General features: G+C 40.5%; 1 protein-coding gene across 5 annotated transcripts; it reads right to left on the reverse strand.

Annotated features, from left to right (window-relative positions):
• Positions 1 to 1,364: 1,364 nt before the first annotated feature.
• Positions 1,365 to 13,634, reverse strand: scrt (scratch). Of its 5 annotated transcripts, none has more exons than XM_025300003.1 (5): positions 13,615 to 13,634; positions 12,225 to 13,146; positions 9,889 to 9,945; positions 2,586 to 3,354; positions 1,365 to 2,248 (listed from the first exon to the last, which is right to left on the reverse strand). In XM_025300003.1, the coding sequence occupies exons 2-5, from the start codon at positions 12,547 to 12,549 to the stop codon at positions 1,597 to 1,599; spliced, it is 1,803 nt and encodes a 600-aa protein (XP_025155788.1). In that variant the 5' UTR covers positions 12,550 to 13,146; positions 13,615 to 13,634; the 3' UTR covers positions 1,365 to 1,596. The 5 variants fall into 5 exon arrangements, with proteins under 5 accessions (XP_025155788.1, XP_025155786.1, XP_025155785.1 ...); XM_025300001.1 differs by lacking the exon at positions 13,615 to 13,634 and adding an exon at positions 13,337 to 13,580; XM_025300000.1 differs by lacking the exon at positions 13,615 to 13,634 and adding an exon at positions 13,293 to 13,412 and having other exon boundaries at positions 12,225 to 13,123.
• Positions 13,635 to 18,826: the final 5,192 nt, after the last annotated feature.

Consider the following 18,826-nt stretch of genomic DNA (forward strand, 5'->3'; position numbering starts at 1 on the left):
GCCTCTGGAATATCTATAGAGGCACTTTCGTTAACTTGTCAGACCTCCTTCACGCATTCATCAGAGGTAATGGCGGTACGCCATAACTTCGAGTGTGTGCAATGTCGCTAGTTTCTGCACTTATTGATCACCTATGGCTTTCCTCATTCCGCCCCAATCTGATGGATTATTATATAGACACTAAAAGAAGCGCACATACTCGTTGCCTCTATTATACGTGTGGATGGTTCTGAATAATCCTTTCCCTTTTTTCTTTTTTATCGAAACCGGCGAACTTAAAAGATTTAGCGAATAAGCTGTTGATCGCAAGATCAGCGGGAATTATTCAAATGAGAATTAGCAGATTAACTAAATAATCTATTCATACGATATTCATCATTCATTCTTGTCGTCCATTAATCCTGATACTTCGACCTCGTTATCTGTCGTTAGCAGAAATTTTCCAAACTTAAGCGCTAGCAATAAACAAAGAGAAGTATGTGCATGAAATATTGGAAATATCTCATTCCTTCTGACACTTTACGAAACGTTAAAAATAAAGAGAGAGAGAGAGAGATTAATATAATTATTTTAATTTGATAATAAAATTATAAGTGCTGAAGTTCAGCTGCGATCTCGTTGTAATAAAATTATCTAGAGTTTCCAATGATATTTGATATACTTTTTCTTAACGAAGATTAGACGTAGATTCGGACGATTAATGGCGGACAGCCATTGAGCCATCATCGATCACACCTGCGTGCTTTTCTCGCTGCTACGACGGTTGATCTCAATCATTGATCGCGTTTAAATGCAATCGAGACCACGCCGTGATCAAGATTCGATTAGCGCGGATCCATTCTCAATCCATGGATCTCGAATCTTTCGCTCTACTTCCTGTTTTAACTTTAGGCAGCTAAGTATTAATAAATAGTGTCTTCATAACGAGCTCGCGGACTAGAATCGTACGAGCTATAGTAAATATATATATACTATATATATATAATAATATAATATAATAATATAATATCATAATATGTAATAGGTATAATCGACTAGAATGACTAGACTTGCAGTGTGGACGTCACTGTTCGACGTGTTCCTTTCTCTTTTTTTTTTACGACTTAACATTACTGGACGTTTTTATTAATGTTAGACATTATTTGGTAAGACTCACACGCTCTCTCTCTCTCTCTCTCTCTCTCTCTCTCTCTCTCTCTCTCTCTCTCTCGCTCCCTTCCTTCCCTTCTAAAGTCGTCGCTCATTGCTCTTCCTTTCCCACATCCTCACTCTTTTTCTCTTTCATTCATTCTCACTCTCTCCCTCTCGATCTCTCTCCCTTTCTTTCTTTCTCTTTCTCTCCCTCTTTCTCTCTCTCTCTCTCTCTCTCTCTCTCTCTCTCTCTCTCTCTCTCTCACTCTCTCTCTCTCCATTTCTAACGCTCACATTTCTTTCTACTGGCACTTTTCTACTTAAAATCTACGGCAAACCTTATATCTCTCCTCTCCTCTGCTCTTCATATCTTCGCGATCAAGCGGTGATCATGAGACACCGCTAGCTTTCTCGTGATTCCTCGATCCTCGCAGTGTCCTCATTATTCTCCTTCTCGAAGCGCTGCTACAAGCCTCGGTTGGTGTTCTGTTGATGCTGCGTGGCATTATTACCAGCATGCTGCTGTTGCGGCTGCTGCTGCGGCTGTTGCATCTCTTCATCGCGTAGACATGCCGACTCCAGATGTTTGTTCAGATAGGACTTGAGGGCAAAGGTCTTGTGGCACCTCGAGCACTCGTAGTTTTTATCGGCGGAATGCGTCTGCATGTGTGCCCGCAGATTTGAACGGTCAGCAAACGCCTTGCCACAATGAGCACACCCATACGGCTTCTCGCCGGTATGGCTACGCAGATGACCCTGCAGCAGCCAGGGACGCGAGAACATTTTGCCGCAAACGCCGCAACTGTGAGCCAGCTTGTGCGTCAGCACGTGCATCGCCAGGGCGGGCATGCTGACATACGCCTTGCCGCAGTGGATGCATTTCTTGGCAGACTGTGAGTCGAGACTGCGATGCGTCTGCTTGTGCCGCGACAAGTTCGACGACGTGGCGTACTGCTTGCCGCACTCGGTGCACGTGAACTTGGGCCTGTCTGGTTGGGCCGCCTCTTTGTCGGGTACGGCGGCGCCGTTGTTGCTACTACTACGCCGCTTCGACCGACCATCTGACACAAAGAAGGCCTCGTAGGTGTAGGCGACAGTTTTGCTGCTGCCTGTGGTGCTGTCGGAAGTCGAACAGAGAGGAATTATGTCGATTCTTTCAAACGACAGGTGTCGAGAAATAGGGATGGATTATAACGTAGCTATAGCCTCGAGCAAGCTTCGAAGCTCTTGATCTATCTTTTCGAACTTACTATATCTTCAAGTTTGACGTGAGCTCTACGGTAGAGATTTTGACATTTTAACAGCGTTCATCGAAAGGACGTGACAAGTCCCTGAGTTTCACAGTTTGTAGGTTACCATTGTGGGTTCCACCTACATACCCGAAACTGCTCGAAATACTTGATGGGCGAAGGGTAGGGGGAGGAAGAAGAGAATCGTCAAAGCGTGAGACTCACCTGTCCCTACCAACGTTGCAATTTCCGCCGTTGGTCTCTGCGGTTGCCGGCGACTGCGGCTGCGGTGGTGTCTGCTCTTGCTGGCGCAGCTGATTGGTCTGCGAGCTAGGTACCGGCACGAGTACGGAGACCGGAATAGGTTGTGTCGTCGCTGACACCGATTGTAAAAGCTGCTGCTGCTGCTGTTCCTGCTGTTGTTGTTGCTGCTGCTGTTGCTGCTGCTGTTGCTGCTGCTGTGGTTGCTGCGCCACAGGTACGTTCGGCGACGCAGCAGCGGGCGGTGGAGGTGGCGGCGGTGGCGGTGGCGGTGGCGGCGGCGGCGACAGAGTGTGAATAAAAACAGAGTGCGTGGGCGCAGCCGGCGACGCACTGAGGTCCAAGATAGCCTGCGCAGCCGACAGGTCTTCTTCGGCGGACGTGCGGATTTCCGAGATCGTCTGCAAGCTGTAAGGACGGTAAATGTCCTTCTTTTTCGGCGGTAAGGACAACGCCGTGCCGGTACTGGTGAAACACATTGACAAGCTCTTGCGCGGTGGTAGGCTCAGGGACGCAGGCGATGATGACGAAGACGGACTTGTGACAGTCTGTTGCGGCGTCTGATGGAGCCCCGTGCCGGTCAGTACCGGAACCGCTAGTTCCTGCTGCGCGATCGGAGGCGGCGGTGGCGGCGGCGGCGATGGTGCTACCGGACGCGCCAGCTCCGCAGCGGAGCGAAGCGTTGCGTATTTAGGTGGCTCCTCGTGGTTGATCCAAGCTTCGTGCGTGTAACCTAGAAGAAGAAAGAGCCGTGCTAAGAAACAGCAGGTCGATCTGCGGAACAGTCGCGACCAGATGCAGACAGCGTATGCACACATAAGACGTCCGTCACAACACAGGACAAAGCTTGTGTGCGAATAGAACGAGTTAGAATTATTACAAAATTTCTTCCATTTTTTAAACAACCACGTGAAGTTCCAAGTTATGAGTGAAAGAAGATTGACGAATCAGTGCGCTCCGTGCGACGGGAGGGTGCGATCGCACGGAAAATGGTTGACGCCGCGATTGTCTCATAGCAGTATCGGATGTGCTACGACAATCATTTATGCGCTGATTGCTTTTTAGTAGTGGTATTTGCTGAAAAATAATCGCACAGTCAGCTATTTGTTATGCGATCGCGTTATCTCATTCGCGCATGGCTCGCGCTAATTCGTCAATCTTTTTTCACTAACAACTTAATATTTTACGCGGTTGTTCAGAAAAATGAGAAGACATTCTATTCATTTTGTCCCGTCCTACTCTACGAACTTTGTCATGTGTGTTGACAATATGCTATATATACACATGGTATTCATTTTTTAAGAGTTTCCACCTCAATATCTTCTAAAATATGTGTTATGCGGAAAGATATTGGATATAAAAGTTATAAAGTTTTAAAGGGAATTTATGATAGTGATCGTAGAAGCCATGCAAGTGACACTTTTCAGAATCATTTTAAAACCAACTTTTTTTTTTAAATGGAACGGGATATCTTTTATTACACGATTCGGGAAAACAGATGATCTTATATCTAAAGTCCTCTGGAACTTAACTTTTTTTAATGTAACTTTTCCACTGAAAAAAATAGAAAAAGTTAAACCATGTGTATGCGTTACCTTTGTATACACATGCGCACGTGATATATTGTGTATAGCATGAAAGAGAGAGATTGAGAAAGAAAAAAGGAAATAAAGAAAGAATAAAGGACGATTACAGTTCATTTTTTATCCATACATTATTTTCAAAATGTTCATCACTTTTCCTATATCGAAATAAATTTTGTTTCATGTTACTGTCTCACATTCTGAAAAATGTGTCAAAGAAACGATTTATAACAAGCAAAGTGTTTTCAATCAACAAATCGATCGAGGATTGAATGACTGATATCCTGATAGGTAGATTGGCAGACGTGAATCCCTTGTGGTCAATAAGATCCTTTGATTTGTCGCTATTAGATTTTTTGTTATGGGAACACGAGAAATCAATCATTTATAAAACTTCGGTAAACGGCATTCAAAATTTAAAAAATAATAATTGAAGCTTGTAAATCCATTTCTCGACAAATTCTTTTTACAAAATAAGAAAATAATTTGAAAAATTTATTTTCTGATAAAATTTATTTTTGTACGGAGAAATGATAAACATTTCTTTTTTAACTATAAACGAAAAAAATTAGCTATAATCGTTCTTCATTCGCTCTCTCCCTCTCTCCCTTCCTCTATCTCTTTTCATATATATATACAAGGTTTCAACGCATATACATATTTTAATTTTCTCTGATACTTTTCAGTTAAACAAATTTTCTGTATTAACTTAAAAAATGTTCAGTTAAATTTTTAGATAAAAAAGATTTTTTCAGTTAAATGTAATAAAAAAGTAAGTCCTAAAGGATATTGGATGCAAAATTATTTACTATATTGAATCTCGCAATGAAAAATATAATTTTTCATTTAAGAAAAAAGTTGATCTTGAAATAATCTTGAAAACCGCCACATAATACACATAATTTATAAAGACATCATCATATGTTCCTCTTAAAACTCTACAACTTTAATATTCAACATTTTCAATGTATTTTAGTAGATATTGAAGTGGAAATTTTTCAAATAAACATTCTACACACACACACACATACATACATACTTACACACATATACAGAATATCCAAAAAGTCCCGGACCGGTAAAATATCTCGAAAACCAAGCATTTTAGAAAAATATGTTTGGAACAAAAATTATATGGTTTCAAGGGAGACCTAAGGGAGGGAAAATAAAACTATCATTTTGTTTACAGATGGCACCACTTTCGAGATACTCACTGATCATTATTTTTCTTAAACAGCGACCCCAATTTTTTTATTATATTAGGTGTACAACTTTGCTTCCGCCGTTTTCCTATAGATGGTTTTAGCGGTAAGTAGTGGTTGAAATAAATAGATCATAGACGTCACGCAATAAACTTGGGCAACTGTCAACATAACCCCATAGAAACATTAATCGATTTGTCTCTGCATCATAAAGTTATTCTCGATTGAAAATGTCAGTTTACGAGCCAAATTCTCATCATTTGCGGGAGGTTTTAATTTTCTGTTTCAATATGAAGAAATCTGCGGCTGAGGCTCATCGAATGCTCTCAAATACTTATGATGAGGCCGCTATTAGTGAAAGAACGTGTCATGAGTGGTTTCAACGCTTCAAGAACGGTGATTTTCACGTCGAAGACCGGCATAGCGGTGGAAGAGAGAAGGTTTTCGAAGATGTAGAATTGGAGGCATTACTTAATGAAGACTCGTGTCAAAGTCAAGAAGAATTGGCATGATCATTGGAAGTGACTCAACAAGCAACTTCAAAACGCCTCAAAGACATGGGAATGATTCAGAAGCAAGGAAATTGGGTGCCGTACGGATTGAAACCGAGAGGTGTTGAACGGCGTTTGTTTGCTTGTGAACAGTTGCTTGAAAGGCAAAGACGGAAGGGATTTCTGCATCGCATTGTGACTGGAGACGAAAAATGGGTTCATTATGATAACCCCAAACGCAGAGAATCATGGGGATATCCCAGCCATGCTTCCACGTCGACGGCCAAACCGAATATTCACGGCTCCAAGGTCATACTCTGTATTTGGTGGGACCAGCTCGGCGTAGTGTATTATGAGTTGTTAAAACCGACTGAAACAATCACAGGCGATCGTTATCGAACGCAATTAATGCGTTTGAGCCGAGCATTGAAAGACAAACGGCCGCAATACAACGAGAGACACGATAAAGTGATTTTGCAGCATGACAATGCTCGACCCCATGTTGCGAAAGTGGTCAAGACATACTTGGAAACGTTGAAATAGGAAGCCTTACTCCACCCGCCGTATTCTCTAGACGTTGCTCCCTCTGACTATCACTTGTTTCGATCAATGGCACACGGCCTGGTTGACCAGCACTTCCGGTCTTATGAAGAAGTAAGAAATTGGATCGATTCGTGGATCGCTTCAAAAAATGACCAGTTTTTTTAACGCGGGATTCGTACGCTGCCCGAAAGATGGGAGAAAGTAGTGGCCAGCGATGGACAATACTTTGAATTATAAATGTATAACCAGTTTTTTACAATAAAGTCTTGAATTTCGGAAAAAAACGGCGAAAGCAAAGTTGTACATCTAATATCATCTTTTTCTACTAATTAATTTAAACAACTTTTGTCTGAAATATTTTTTTATTAGCCTAAAATTTTTTGAGATCTGTAAGGAAACCTTGATAACTTTTTTAATATTTAACTTACAATATCTCGCTATTTGTCGGAGGAAAAAGTGGTATTAGACCTTTTTACTTCATTTAGTCTCAAGAATATATTGTTACAGTGTCCTGACTTTTGTTAACTTATCGACTTTCAGAAATTTCAAAATCATCAAATTAACAAAAGTCAGGGTGCTATTGTAACAATATTTATTTTTGAGATCAAGAGAGTAAAAAAGTCTAGTATCACTTTTTCTTCCAACAAATAGCGAGATATCGTAAGTTAAATATTGAAAAAATTATTAAGTTCTCCTTAAATATCTCAAAAATATTAGGCAAATAAAAAAATATTTTAGACAAAAGTTGTTAAAATCAATTGGTAGAAAAAGTTGATATAAACAAAATTAGGATTTCTATTTAAGAAAAGTAATAATCAGTGGATATATCGAAAGTGGCGCCATCTGTAAACAAGCTGATATAATAATTTTATGTTTCCCTTGAAACTATACAACTCTTGTATGAAAATTTTTTCCGAAATGTCTTGTTTTCGAAATATTTTACCGATCCGGGACTTTTTAAACATTCTGTATATATATATATATATATATATATATATTACATTGTATATTTTGCAGCTCGATAACCGCGTGCGCGTCGCTATTCAGTTCATATAAACATTTTCTAGAAGAGATTATTTCGCCCCTGAGCAAAGTACAATGCATTGAGGAGACAGTGAGGGTGTGCCGGGTACGCGCATACGTAACATCTCGTTCGTTCTTGTCTACATGAATATTTGAGTTCGTGATTCACTCGCGAGTTGCGTGGCGTTTCATTTCCTGTACGCCAGCTGTTTCTACCGTACCATATATACGGTCATTAACGGATATAAAGGGGAGAGAAAGGTAGATGGCGAAAAAAGTCGGGTGCAAGAGAAGGTGCGTCGTCGGTGGTAGCGCGGCACCTGAACGGAGGTGGATGTACATATAATAACGCGATGTGTATCTGTTGCACACCGCCGCCCCTGCAAAAGGTAGTTTAGAGCTGACGAGTGAGATTTGCGCGCGCTCTCTCCCCCAAACTAGAAAATACCGAGAAAAATTCAGTCGGTATGCAAAATAGCGTCTCGTCTAACAACATATTCTTTTGAATATGCTCTCATTTCCGGGACACTTACGTCAAAACATGTATTATAATTAAACTATCACTCCCTTTTCTCTCCCTACTTTTTACTTATTTACTTCTCTCAATTAAAAATACCATTTTATTAAATATCAAGTCGCTCTCGAACCAAAATTATATCTTCTGATAGATCCGTTTAAATTAAAACATCGGAACGTTAAAATATCGGAAAAGAATTTTAACAATCTTTTCTTACTGTGTGTGTAGTTTTTATCTTAAGTAAGAAAGTGTTGTTTCACTTCTTAACTGCACGAATCATTTCAAAACGTTTTTGACTTCTCTTGCATCTGTCGTATCGCTCACAATTGCAACTATTACTTGCAATTTGTTACATTCGAATGTCATCTCATTATTAGTTATCGATGTCGTCCATATTCCGCTCGTGTTTCTTTTATTACTCCTGACAACGTAACGGAGCACACAACGTACGATTTTCGACGTTTTGTACCGTGAAATCGATACGCGTGCCGTCCAACGAGTTATATAACGCGAAAGTCCGTGCCGTAAGTAGTAAGCTCACCGCTACGTACGTAGGCAGCAATTAATGAGTTCTCTTATCTCTCCGATTTGAACGTTTACCGAGCATTAGACGCATGCAATCTCAATCAAACTGTCGCAATTGCAAAAAAGATATAAGCATAGTTTCTTGCACATAAGCCATAAAACGCAAAATTCTTTTCTTCTTCTTCCTCTCATGAAAAGTATTGCAACGATTTTACACGAGAAACATAAATATATCAACAATAACTTATTATAAATATTAATTATAAATGTAATAAACAAAAATATCTCGGTTGTAATATATTAAAGCGAAAATTTTTTTCAGAAAAATGAAATATAAACCGTCGTAACACGTCCTTAACTCGCAATCTTGATTTAAAAAATTATTCACATTTCAATTTTTTTTCTTTTCTCTTTTTAGGAGATGTTTCTTTTTGAAGATAAATATTGAGCCACATACATCTAATGCATTTTTCCTCATACAGGTGTCCGTCTCGTACGCAATTTTTCCCTAATCTGCTGCTCGCGAGAGGCGGTCTTAAGGGAGAGAAAAGAACAATAAATCAGAAAAATGTGCTCGCTCGATCAATTATTTATTATATATTGGCTGAAATAAAGGAAAGTTAACTTACAGAAGTAAAGGAGAGTGGCCGTGTCTGCAAGTGCATTTCATCAACGGTAGAAGGAACGCAGTTGTGTGTCTGGTTGAGGAAAGGGGGGACAAAGAGGCTACAGAAGGGTCATATGGAGACGGACGGGGGGAATCAATAACGGCGAATGAACGCTCCGCACGCGCTCCCACGAGTCCGTTGATTCTAGGTCCTTTCAAAGGCCGATAAAAATCTCTGGTACGATTAATGTTAGCGTCGAGTTTTCCATTTTCTTAGCGTATTTTTCCTTTCGTCACGATGTTTGGAAGATAGTGGGAAATACTCAATAGAACTAAAATAGTACGAGTCGAAATCAATGGATCCATGTCGTCATTCTCTCTCTCTCTCTCTCTCTCTCTCTCTCTCTCTCTCTCTCTCTCTCTCTCGCGGCTCTCCTCTAAATTAATGAAATATTTTATGGACAAAGTATTACGATCTACATAAAAAATGCGCTATTTTTGTTAATATCGATGTTATTAATAGCATACGGGAAATTAGATAAAGAAACATTATTCCTGTTAGACATTGAAGAAACATAATTTTATCTTAGCCAATATCTAAGCGAATCGAATTTATATTGACTGACAATGTAAATGCTTACAATTAAAAGATAACAAAACTAGCATATAGAGCAGTATAAAGTGGCATTGATTATCTATGACTTCTAGGTAGATTCTATATCTACATTATCTAGATTATAAATCACAGATGTAGCCCATATAGCATATTTATATACCTTGAATGAACATTCCGCACATTCCTGTAGGTTTATCGCCTCTGATCTTTATCGACCCTGCGAGCGCAAAAGAAATAGCAAGTATAAATAATTATACTTCGTCGATCGAATTATTTAATTAAAAGAAAATTAAACATTTTTTATGGCTAACATATTTATATTTTCGTCGCATAAGAATATTATTAACCGGTTTTCTTCCCTCTTTCTTTCTTCCTCTCATAAATAATCAGGACAAAGAGAATAGCGAGATCTTATAATGATATATTATTTTATTCAACAAATAAAAACCAAGCACATACTTTATTTGCATGAAAGCATGAAAATCAAGGATAAAAAACATTTTTATAAATACATTTTTACAGGGCTATTTATTTTTGATAATTTATTATCTCGGAATCTAATTTGTCGACACGACGAATAAACTTTTGTATACACACAACTTTAAGAAATAATTTGCTTTTGTTATAATTCTTCTCTGTCATATTTATAAGCTTGTATATGACAGATAAAGTCTTTCAAGCATTAAGGCCCAGTTGCACCAACATTATCTTAGTTTTAAGTGAGACTTAAACATAAGTCTATCTTTATCTTTCTTACTAAATAAATAAAGACAAAGATATATTTAAGTCTCACTTAAAACCAAAATAATGTTGGTGCAACTGGGCCTAAGAATTATAATGTGAAATATTTCAGAACTCTTTAATGTATGATTTGTTCGAGTTGAGCAAACATTTATTGAACACAAAATTAAATTTATATCATGATTAATTGAAGTCAGTTGGATAACCTAATAACATAAAGCCATTCATTGCAAAAGTCAAGTTTCGTAAGCTGTCTAGTAGTTTTACAACATTGAAGAAAATCTAATATCGAGAAAATAGATTGAATAAAATTCAATTGTCATCACATCACAGCATATACATTGTAATGATGATTGGAACGCTTGATATATACGCCGTTTGTGTCATTATACAAACTCGTGCACATTCTACTGTCTGTAAGTAGTATAAATGAGATAAAAAAGGTTATTATTCTGTAATTATAGCTTTCAAGCTAGAAGCTTGTAGTTCTATAAGCAAGCGTTAACGATTGATTCGCGCATACAGAAATTTTATAACATATGTGCTTAATTTTTATAAATAAATTCATATATGAGCACCCGCTTTAATTGTAAATTTTTCTTATTTATTTTATTCTTTAAATAAAAAATGTATTCTTCAAACTTAAATGGACGGAATATTTAAACCTTCTCGTCTTGTCAACTCTTTCAGAAAAAAGAATCTCCTAATTTCTGTTGCGAATAATGTAATCTTAATAACGAAATCGAGACAATAATTAAAAATTAACTCTTATTCGTTCCATCCTCATCAAAAACGATATAAAATTAGTGACACGAAAAAAATACAATTAGGAATTGCTACGTTCGCTTATTTAGCACGGTTACGTAACGCGTGTGGAATCTACAAGTTACTGCGCAAAGTGAAGACAAATGTAAGAGCAAGCTGCACACGCGTATGCATATGTGAACAATCAACAACTAGCCTACTCGGCATAATTCATCAAATCATAGACGTATTCATCAGCGTCTACGTCACAAAACTGAGCCGTTTTGCATAATAATGGTTATACAACAACATGCTGTTAACACTGTGTGTATGTGTATGTGCCAATATTTCCTTTTCCTTATTAAGAAGAGTCAATAAATGCAACCGCCAATGGATGGTTTACCTAGGGTGCTCAACGATATCAGAATCATGACTCAATGCTGAAGATGCCGCCGAGCAGTCGTCAACGCACTCGATATTCTACAAACGGGTGTGTCGCCCATATACATACATATGCGACACATGGCCGACTCCGTGGGCGGTTTCCCACAGGTCGTGGAAACGCTGCCATAATCGTACACGGTGTTGCGGCCTTTAGCGAACCAATTTTCCGCATTCTCAACAGTCGGACAATCCTGCCGTAATCATGGCGCGTTTAAGCGTCTATACCGCAATCTGTCTATAGCGCACGCGACTGTTTAATAGACGGGTGTGTCACCCTTTATATCAGACACATAGCGCGAGACTTGGCCGTGCCATCTCAAAGTCCGCGCCTTTGCGAAAAAGAAAATAAAAGCTCGCAGTAATCGTCCGAAACTCAGCCCGGCGGATCCCGCGAATACCTCCAAAGGGAAAGGCTCTCGAAGGTCTTTGGGCGTGGCGCATTTAACCTAGCTACTATGCTTGCGAACAGTAAAGCACGTAAGACGGACGATTCACAGGAGCGCACAGGGATGCATGGTATCGCTACGTAAAAGTGAATACTCCTGAGGGAAAGAGTCCACCACTCACCATGATAATAAAGAGCGCCGGAAGCGTTAAGGGGCGGTGGACTAGGAGCCGTGGCTCCTGCTGTGGGACTATGCGGCCCCCAACAAGTCTGCTGGTGGTCAACTTGACGGTTATCGACGTCTCCGACCACGTCGATCTCCTCGTCTTCAAGCTCATGCCTATGTTGACGTTTCTCCATGGCGTTCGCGGTCTGATGTATCGCGTGCGGTACTTGCTCTTGCAGAAGGGCCCCGGCCGTCGCGTCCTCCTGCTGCTCCTGCTGATCTTCCACGCGATCGGGCCACGGGTAGGCCTTCCACTTTTTCGCCATGAGACAGCGCGGCATAGTTGAAATACGATTCCTCCGTTGTTTCACGGCCGATGGCACTAAAGGATGATGGCGACGGTGGTTGTCGTCCGATCAGCGAGCACGATGACTCGGATGATTTCGGAACGAGATACCGACACGGTACACCAGCACCAACACGCTCACTAACAACTGCACCACTAACCGCACCACCGACGTCGTCACGATCGACGGCCGTGATTACGACGCGCTCGTCGTCGTCACTAACTACTGTGCCGCGGACGTTGTCGTCGTCGTCGACACCGCGACGTCGACGTCTACGTCGCGCCCGTCCGTCGCCCGGCCCGGCTGTCTGTGACTGCGGCCTGTTGAACCGATGCTTGATGAGACTGTCTCGGCTGGGTGGTTCGTTGGCCAGCTTCGTCTTCGTCCTACGTGGTACACGCTGGTAGTGTGGAATCTGCAATCTCGTCATCGGCACGGCGAGGGCGGCTCCTTAAACGGATGCACGACCGCCACCATGCCAGCCAGCGGCTTCTGCGACCTTCGCGGCGGTTTTCTTCGTTCGCTTGAGAGAGTGCACGTAGAGAGTCTCCTACTTGGACCGCAGGGGCTGTTCGTTCGCAGTTTATATATCTATATGAATATATGTATGTATATATATATATATATGTGTGCATGTATATGCGTGTATGCGTATATGTGATCCTATGCGCTCGCGCGCATGTATGTATACGTGTGTATGTGTATGTGCGTATGTGTGTTTATCTATGTATGTATACTTGTATAAGGCTATGTGTGTATCCGGGGTGGCTCTTCTCTGCACCTCGCGAGACTTGCTAAGTGGACCGACCGACCGACTGACTGACTAACTCACTGACTGACTGGCTGACTGACTGACTGACTGACTGACTGACTGACTGACTAACTGACTGAAGACCGACTGTCTGTCCGTCCGTCTGTCCGCCTGTCCGTCCGTTACTCTTTCGGTCGCTCCCTGTCGCCAGTGACAGGGGGTGGCCTCGAATACGACGACGACGACGGGGTGCGACTGTTTAGTCGGTGGCGCTGCCGCTCCGTGTTACCGTCCCTTCAGCCCCTTACCTCTTCACCGCACCGACCACTAGCTCTCTCGCGCTCACAAGGTTGTCTTCGTCGCTCGCTACGTATACAACTAGTCAGCAGCACCCCCGTCATCCCTCCGTTGCGGCTTCTCCATAAGCGAAATCGAGGGATGGCGCTGCTGCCGCCGCCGCTGTCGTCGCCGTTGCTGCTGCTGCTGCTGCTGCTGCTGCTGCTGCTGCTACTGCTGCTGCTGATGGTGATGTTTTGTACGAGGGGTTGCATAGCTACCCCTCGAGAGTGCTGATGTCGGTTCTCGATTCCTTGCAAGTCTCTCTTTGTGGTTGTACGTACGTGACACAAACGCGTGACACGGCGAATGAACGTGTGCTGCTGATGTCAGTGGCGTAGGGTCGCGAATTGTTTGCACAGTATCGCTGTTAATCCGCGCGCCCTTGCAAGAGTCTACAGAAGCTTTAATAAAAAAAGGCAAATTCATGTAAGCCGACTCTTACGCATGTCGAATAATTTATACATTTGGAAACGATTATTTTTTATTAATCAATAGCCAGTGCTGTAAATTGACAACTTCTGAATGGTGCAAAATATTCCTTCATCTTCTCAGTTAGAAAAATCTATTATTTTTTTCATCTTGTTCACATTTTACGAGCTATTGATTGATCCCTTTTTACGACTTCAAATAAAGTTTGTACGATTCTTCTTGGAAATGATTCAAAAATTGCCACTCAACAAACATATGACACATATGAAGGTAATATATGGCTGACTTTTGAATAATTTATCACATTTGAATAATTATGATTTATATATCGCATCTCTTTTAATCATACGTCGATACTTTATCGATTATAAATCAAAAGTAACTTGATAAACATAATTCAACGTCAGATCAAAGTTTTATTGTCGGTGAACTAAAAGTTAAAAGTTGCAAATGTCTTACTCTGTTTTTTCAATTTCCTCATAATCTAGAAGGGATGATATCCATAATAAGCAATAGCGGCATTATGCAAGATACCTGCGATATTCCTTTTTGCTAATATAAACGGTGATTTCGTATTCTCAGTACGTGTACACACGTGCGATACCATACTTTATGTAAAGTTGAATTTATATTACACCGTATATTTGGAGTTTGCTACAAAGACTAGGTTGCTTCTAGCCTGATTTAAAAAGGAAATTGGAAAATGTAAAGTAAAAAGCTGCAGTTACAATACGTTATGCTTTCTATGCTTGCATTTATTTGTCGGAATAATGGAGAGATTTCCATATAACTTCTATTACTTTATTTTTAACTTCTATTACTTTACTTTATTTTCTATACATCGCAGTTTTTGAAATTAACTATATTAATAGTATAATCATACTTATATTTCGTAATTATATATATATAATTTTATATATATACGATTATATAATTATATAATCGTAATTATATTTGTTGTTTATTTTTCACGTATCCTTCGATATCATCCAGTACAAATTAAATTTTAGTTTTGCTAAACTAGCAAATTATAAGTTGATCATTGAAAAATTATTTTCCAGAATATTAAAAATATCATTCGCATAATTCCCCTCTTCCCTCTTTTTTCTTAAATCCTTATAATTGTTTATAATAACAAGTAATGATGTAAATATACAAATAGAGAAAAGTGTAACTGTACTATTCCGATATGAAGAAATATGTCGAATTCTTCAAGGAAGTTCACTCGCAATAAGATCTCGACCAACAATCTCTCGATCCGGTCGTTAACCTCTCGTACTACGCAACGGGCGCGTAAGCATTCTTTGTAAATTTCTTCTTTGGAAACTCCATCGTTTATCGTATCTCACCACTTCCGGCGCAACATTATATACAAACAAACACGATCGCACCCCGGAACTCGCAAAAATCGAAGAGGGAAACAGCTGGTCATAATACCATGTTCCAAAGCCTCGTTTCCGTCGTTACGATGAATGTGTACACTTTTCCCTTCTTTCTCTTTATCTCTCAAGAGTGAAAAGGAGAGTAAAAGGAGAGGGAAGAGGGCCAACGCGGTAATTCCTACAGAAGATTGGCTGCATAATGACGATGCCACAGTGATATACATTGTCTACTTGTTGTCGACATGGTGTGCCTATAGTAGCGATGCTAATGCCGGCATTGGTAATACTGATGATGGACGATGGTAATGGTAATGGTATAAGGATGGCGCACATTGGAGTAATATCCCACGTAGGGGTGTATCTCTTCCGTGCAAAAATGAAGGAGAGAGAGAGAAGGACAGCGCATACGCGCACAGGCGAAGGCAGGAAGAAGAACGATAGGGGAGCGACAGAGGGAGTAAGTTCTAGAGTGCGGAAGGAGCGGTGGAACAAAAGGGCAGGAGGGGGCAAACATGGTCGCACATGCGCCAACGCTTGGCATCGACCCGATGTCTAGGCAACACCTGGTAGCACCCCACGTGCCACGTTAGGGTGGCATCAGCGCCACCCCACGCTGCACGTCGTGCGCGATCCATTCTGATATCGAATATCCTACTGGCCTCCCTCTCGGCTATGTTCCATCTACTGATCCACGCCAACGGAGAGAGCTACGTCTTTCGCGTTCCTCGCTTTCTGAATTCTCTTGTACCTGATACACACGCCACGGATGCCCGGCGCTGCGACAATGGAATTCCTTTTTCGAGGTAGAGGAAGCTCTCGGAGTAGTACACACGGCTGGAATTTCAATACGCGCGCGCGCGAGCGCGCGAGATGGATTCGCGTCAAAGGGCAGATGATTCAGGATCCACTGCATGACGATATTATATGCAACGTGCGATATATCGTTCTGTTGAATGTGCTCGATGAACACGCCAAAACAACAGATTTTTCTGACGTCGAGAAGAATTTCGTCCGCAAAATCCCTGTAGGAATCATGGCGAGTTATTCGATCTGACGTTAACGCACACGACAAACCTGACGTATGACGAGAGTATTAGCGAGCTTAATGCTGTGTAATATATGTATCGTGACGTAGTTAGGTCATGGGCGGGTCACCTGTTTATACGATCGAAATCATGATTCGACAACGGACGCAGACATGTCTCGCTATCGATCGACCACCAATAGGTTTTGTCGAATATCATGTAAAAAGGACGAGACTGAACGTTTCACAACGTTCGATTAGTCATTTCCAATTTTACCTCACGTGCTTTTCTTGAAAACAAATGATGATTATCAACAAATGTATGATTCACTATGTTCACTATATGTTCAAGCATTCATATATATTTTTTTACTCTATATAATATCATATATATATATATATATATATATATAATAGTAAATTCCATATATAATTATATGGAAGCAACGAGGTCAAGTAGAAACGCGATCTTCGTATTATAGAGGTCTTGTACTTTTTCAACTTGTCGCACGCTTGCCGTCCCCAATCTTGCGGCGTACGGCCACGCGGCGCGGCGGGGCGCAAAGGGTGTTGCCTGCTCGCGCTGGCGATCTCCGTACGGATGCGCAGAGATTCGAACGGAGGGATGATGCCACGCGAAGGGCGAGTGGAAGCTAGTTTAGCAGCAGGAACGAGCAGCATAGGGGCGGGAGGAGAAAGAGGGCAAACGAGCCGAGGAATGTGACGCGTTCTTATTTCCCGGAGAATGAAAGCAGAATGCTGGCTGCTGCCGTTTCGTACCACAATCTACACTCCTACCCTCCTCGCGTGGTGGAATTTAGTCACTCCTTGTCTTCTGCCTGCTAGATATTGTTCCGTCGACATAGTTAAACATGAAAGAACCTGAATATTTGTATATAAACTCAATAGAGGGAATTGGAAATTTCTGCCAAGATGTTTGCTAATTAAAATGTTCGCTAATTAAAATGAAGAGAAATAAAAAGATATTACATCGATTCAAAACTTCCACTCGTGCCACACAAAGGCAAGCATAATTACCTCGAGCAATTTCGATTTGAGTCTTCTGTCTCAAATCCGTGAACGTATACAGTTAAATAATTAGAATTTATTATATTTGTTGTATACATGTACATCCAGCGTCATCTGTTATTTAAAATAATGCAATGTTCTCGACGATATATCGTTTAAATCCAGATTTGATGCCTAACTTGAAGTTAGCCCGTTAGAAGGCCGCGTTTATCTCGGGTGCGCAGCGAAGAACAGAAAATTAAGTATCGTAATGCGAACTTCTCCATTAAGTTGAAGAGTGGAATCTCTCTTCGTTGAATTATCGTGCGATTTCGTTATCTTGCGTGTAATTCCGCCCGATAGCCTGCTCGTTATCGTCGGCGATATTATTATTCCGCTAAAATCTTGCTGCGAGATGAGTTTCAAACAGAGAACCGTCAACGATAATCTATTATCAAATTCTTGTATGATCTATTATCAAGTTCTTGTAGGCGGTGCGCCTACAAAGAACAGATAAGCCTTTATCGCTTATATAGCTGCAACCCACTCACCTCGCGACATCGGTTACGTGAAATCGTTATTAATTAGTCCAGCTTATCGTAAAGTATCGAGGTCACAGCAAGACGCCTGAATTATTTCCATCTACGCAAGCTCGCTCGATCACGTAGAGGGTATTTACCCTAAATCTTGTCCATAGCATAATAGAGCGTGTTAACGGCGATTACTTGTATTTCTTCTGTGTTGTTCGACAACACAACGCTTTCGTGCTAAAAAGAGACTACGGCGACTCTATAATTACAAATTCTTTAAGATACCGCAACTGTAAAACACTTGGCATGCCAGAACTCTTAGGCTTGAGTACACGACACGATATACGCAATATACAATTAACCCCTTACGATGAAGTGCAAATTTTCGACTTATATTTTATTGATGACTATTAAAATAATAGAACTCATTGAAATCTTCAGTATCTGACTAGAAGTAGTACTATTTTTATATATCACTTATAGAAGTTTTGAATAATTCGCCTTCGAAGCTTCGAACTTCACCAATGAAATATTGAAGCTCTTAATTAAACTAATTTTATGCTTATTTAATTTTATGCATATCTGAGTTTCCAAAATTCCGAATATTCAAATATTCATATTTCAAAATTTCATTATTCAAATATAATTCCTCGATGTTTTAGAAATTTGAAATTCGGGCAACCAAAGTATTTCATATATAATTTATTAGGTCTAGTAGTTAATTCTTTCCGATTTTCGATAATTTTCAATCTTTGTTTGAAAATCAATAGAACAAAATTAATCAATGAAATATTCTCCGTTGTTATAG

Source organism: Harpegnathos saltator, unplaced genomic scaffold (assembly GCF_003227715.2).
Source record: "Harpegnathos saltator strain DR-91 unplaced genomic scaffold, Hsal_v8.6 scaffold312, whole genome shotgun sequence".
In the NCBI taxonomy this organism is placed as follows: Eukaryota; Metazoa; Arthropoda; class Insecta; order Hymenoptera; family Formicidae; genus Harpegnathos; species Harpegnathos saltator.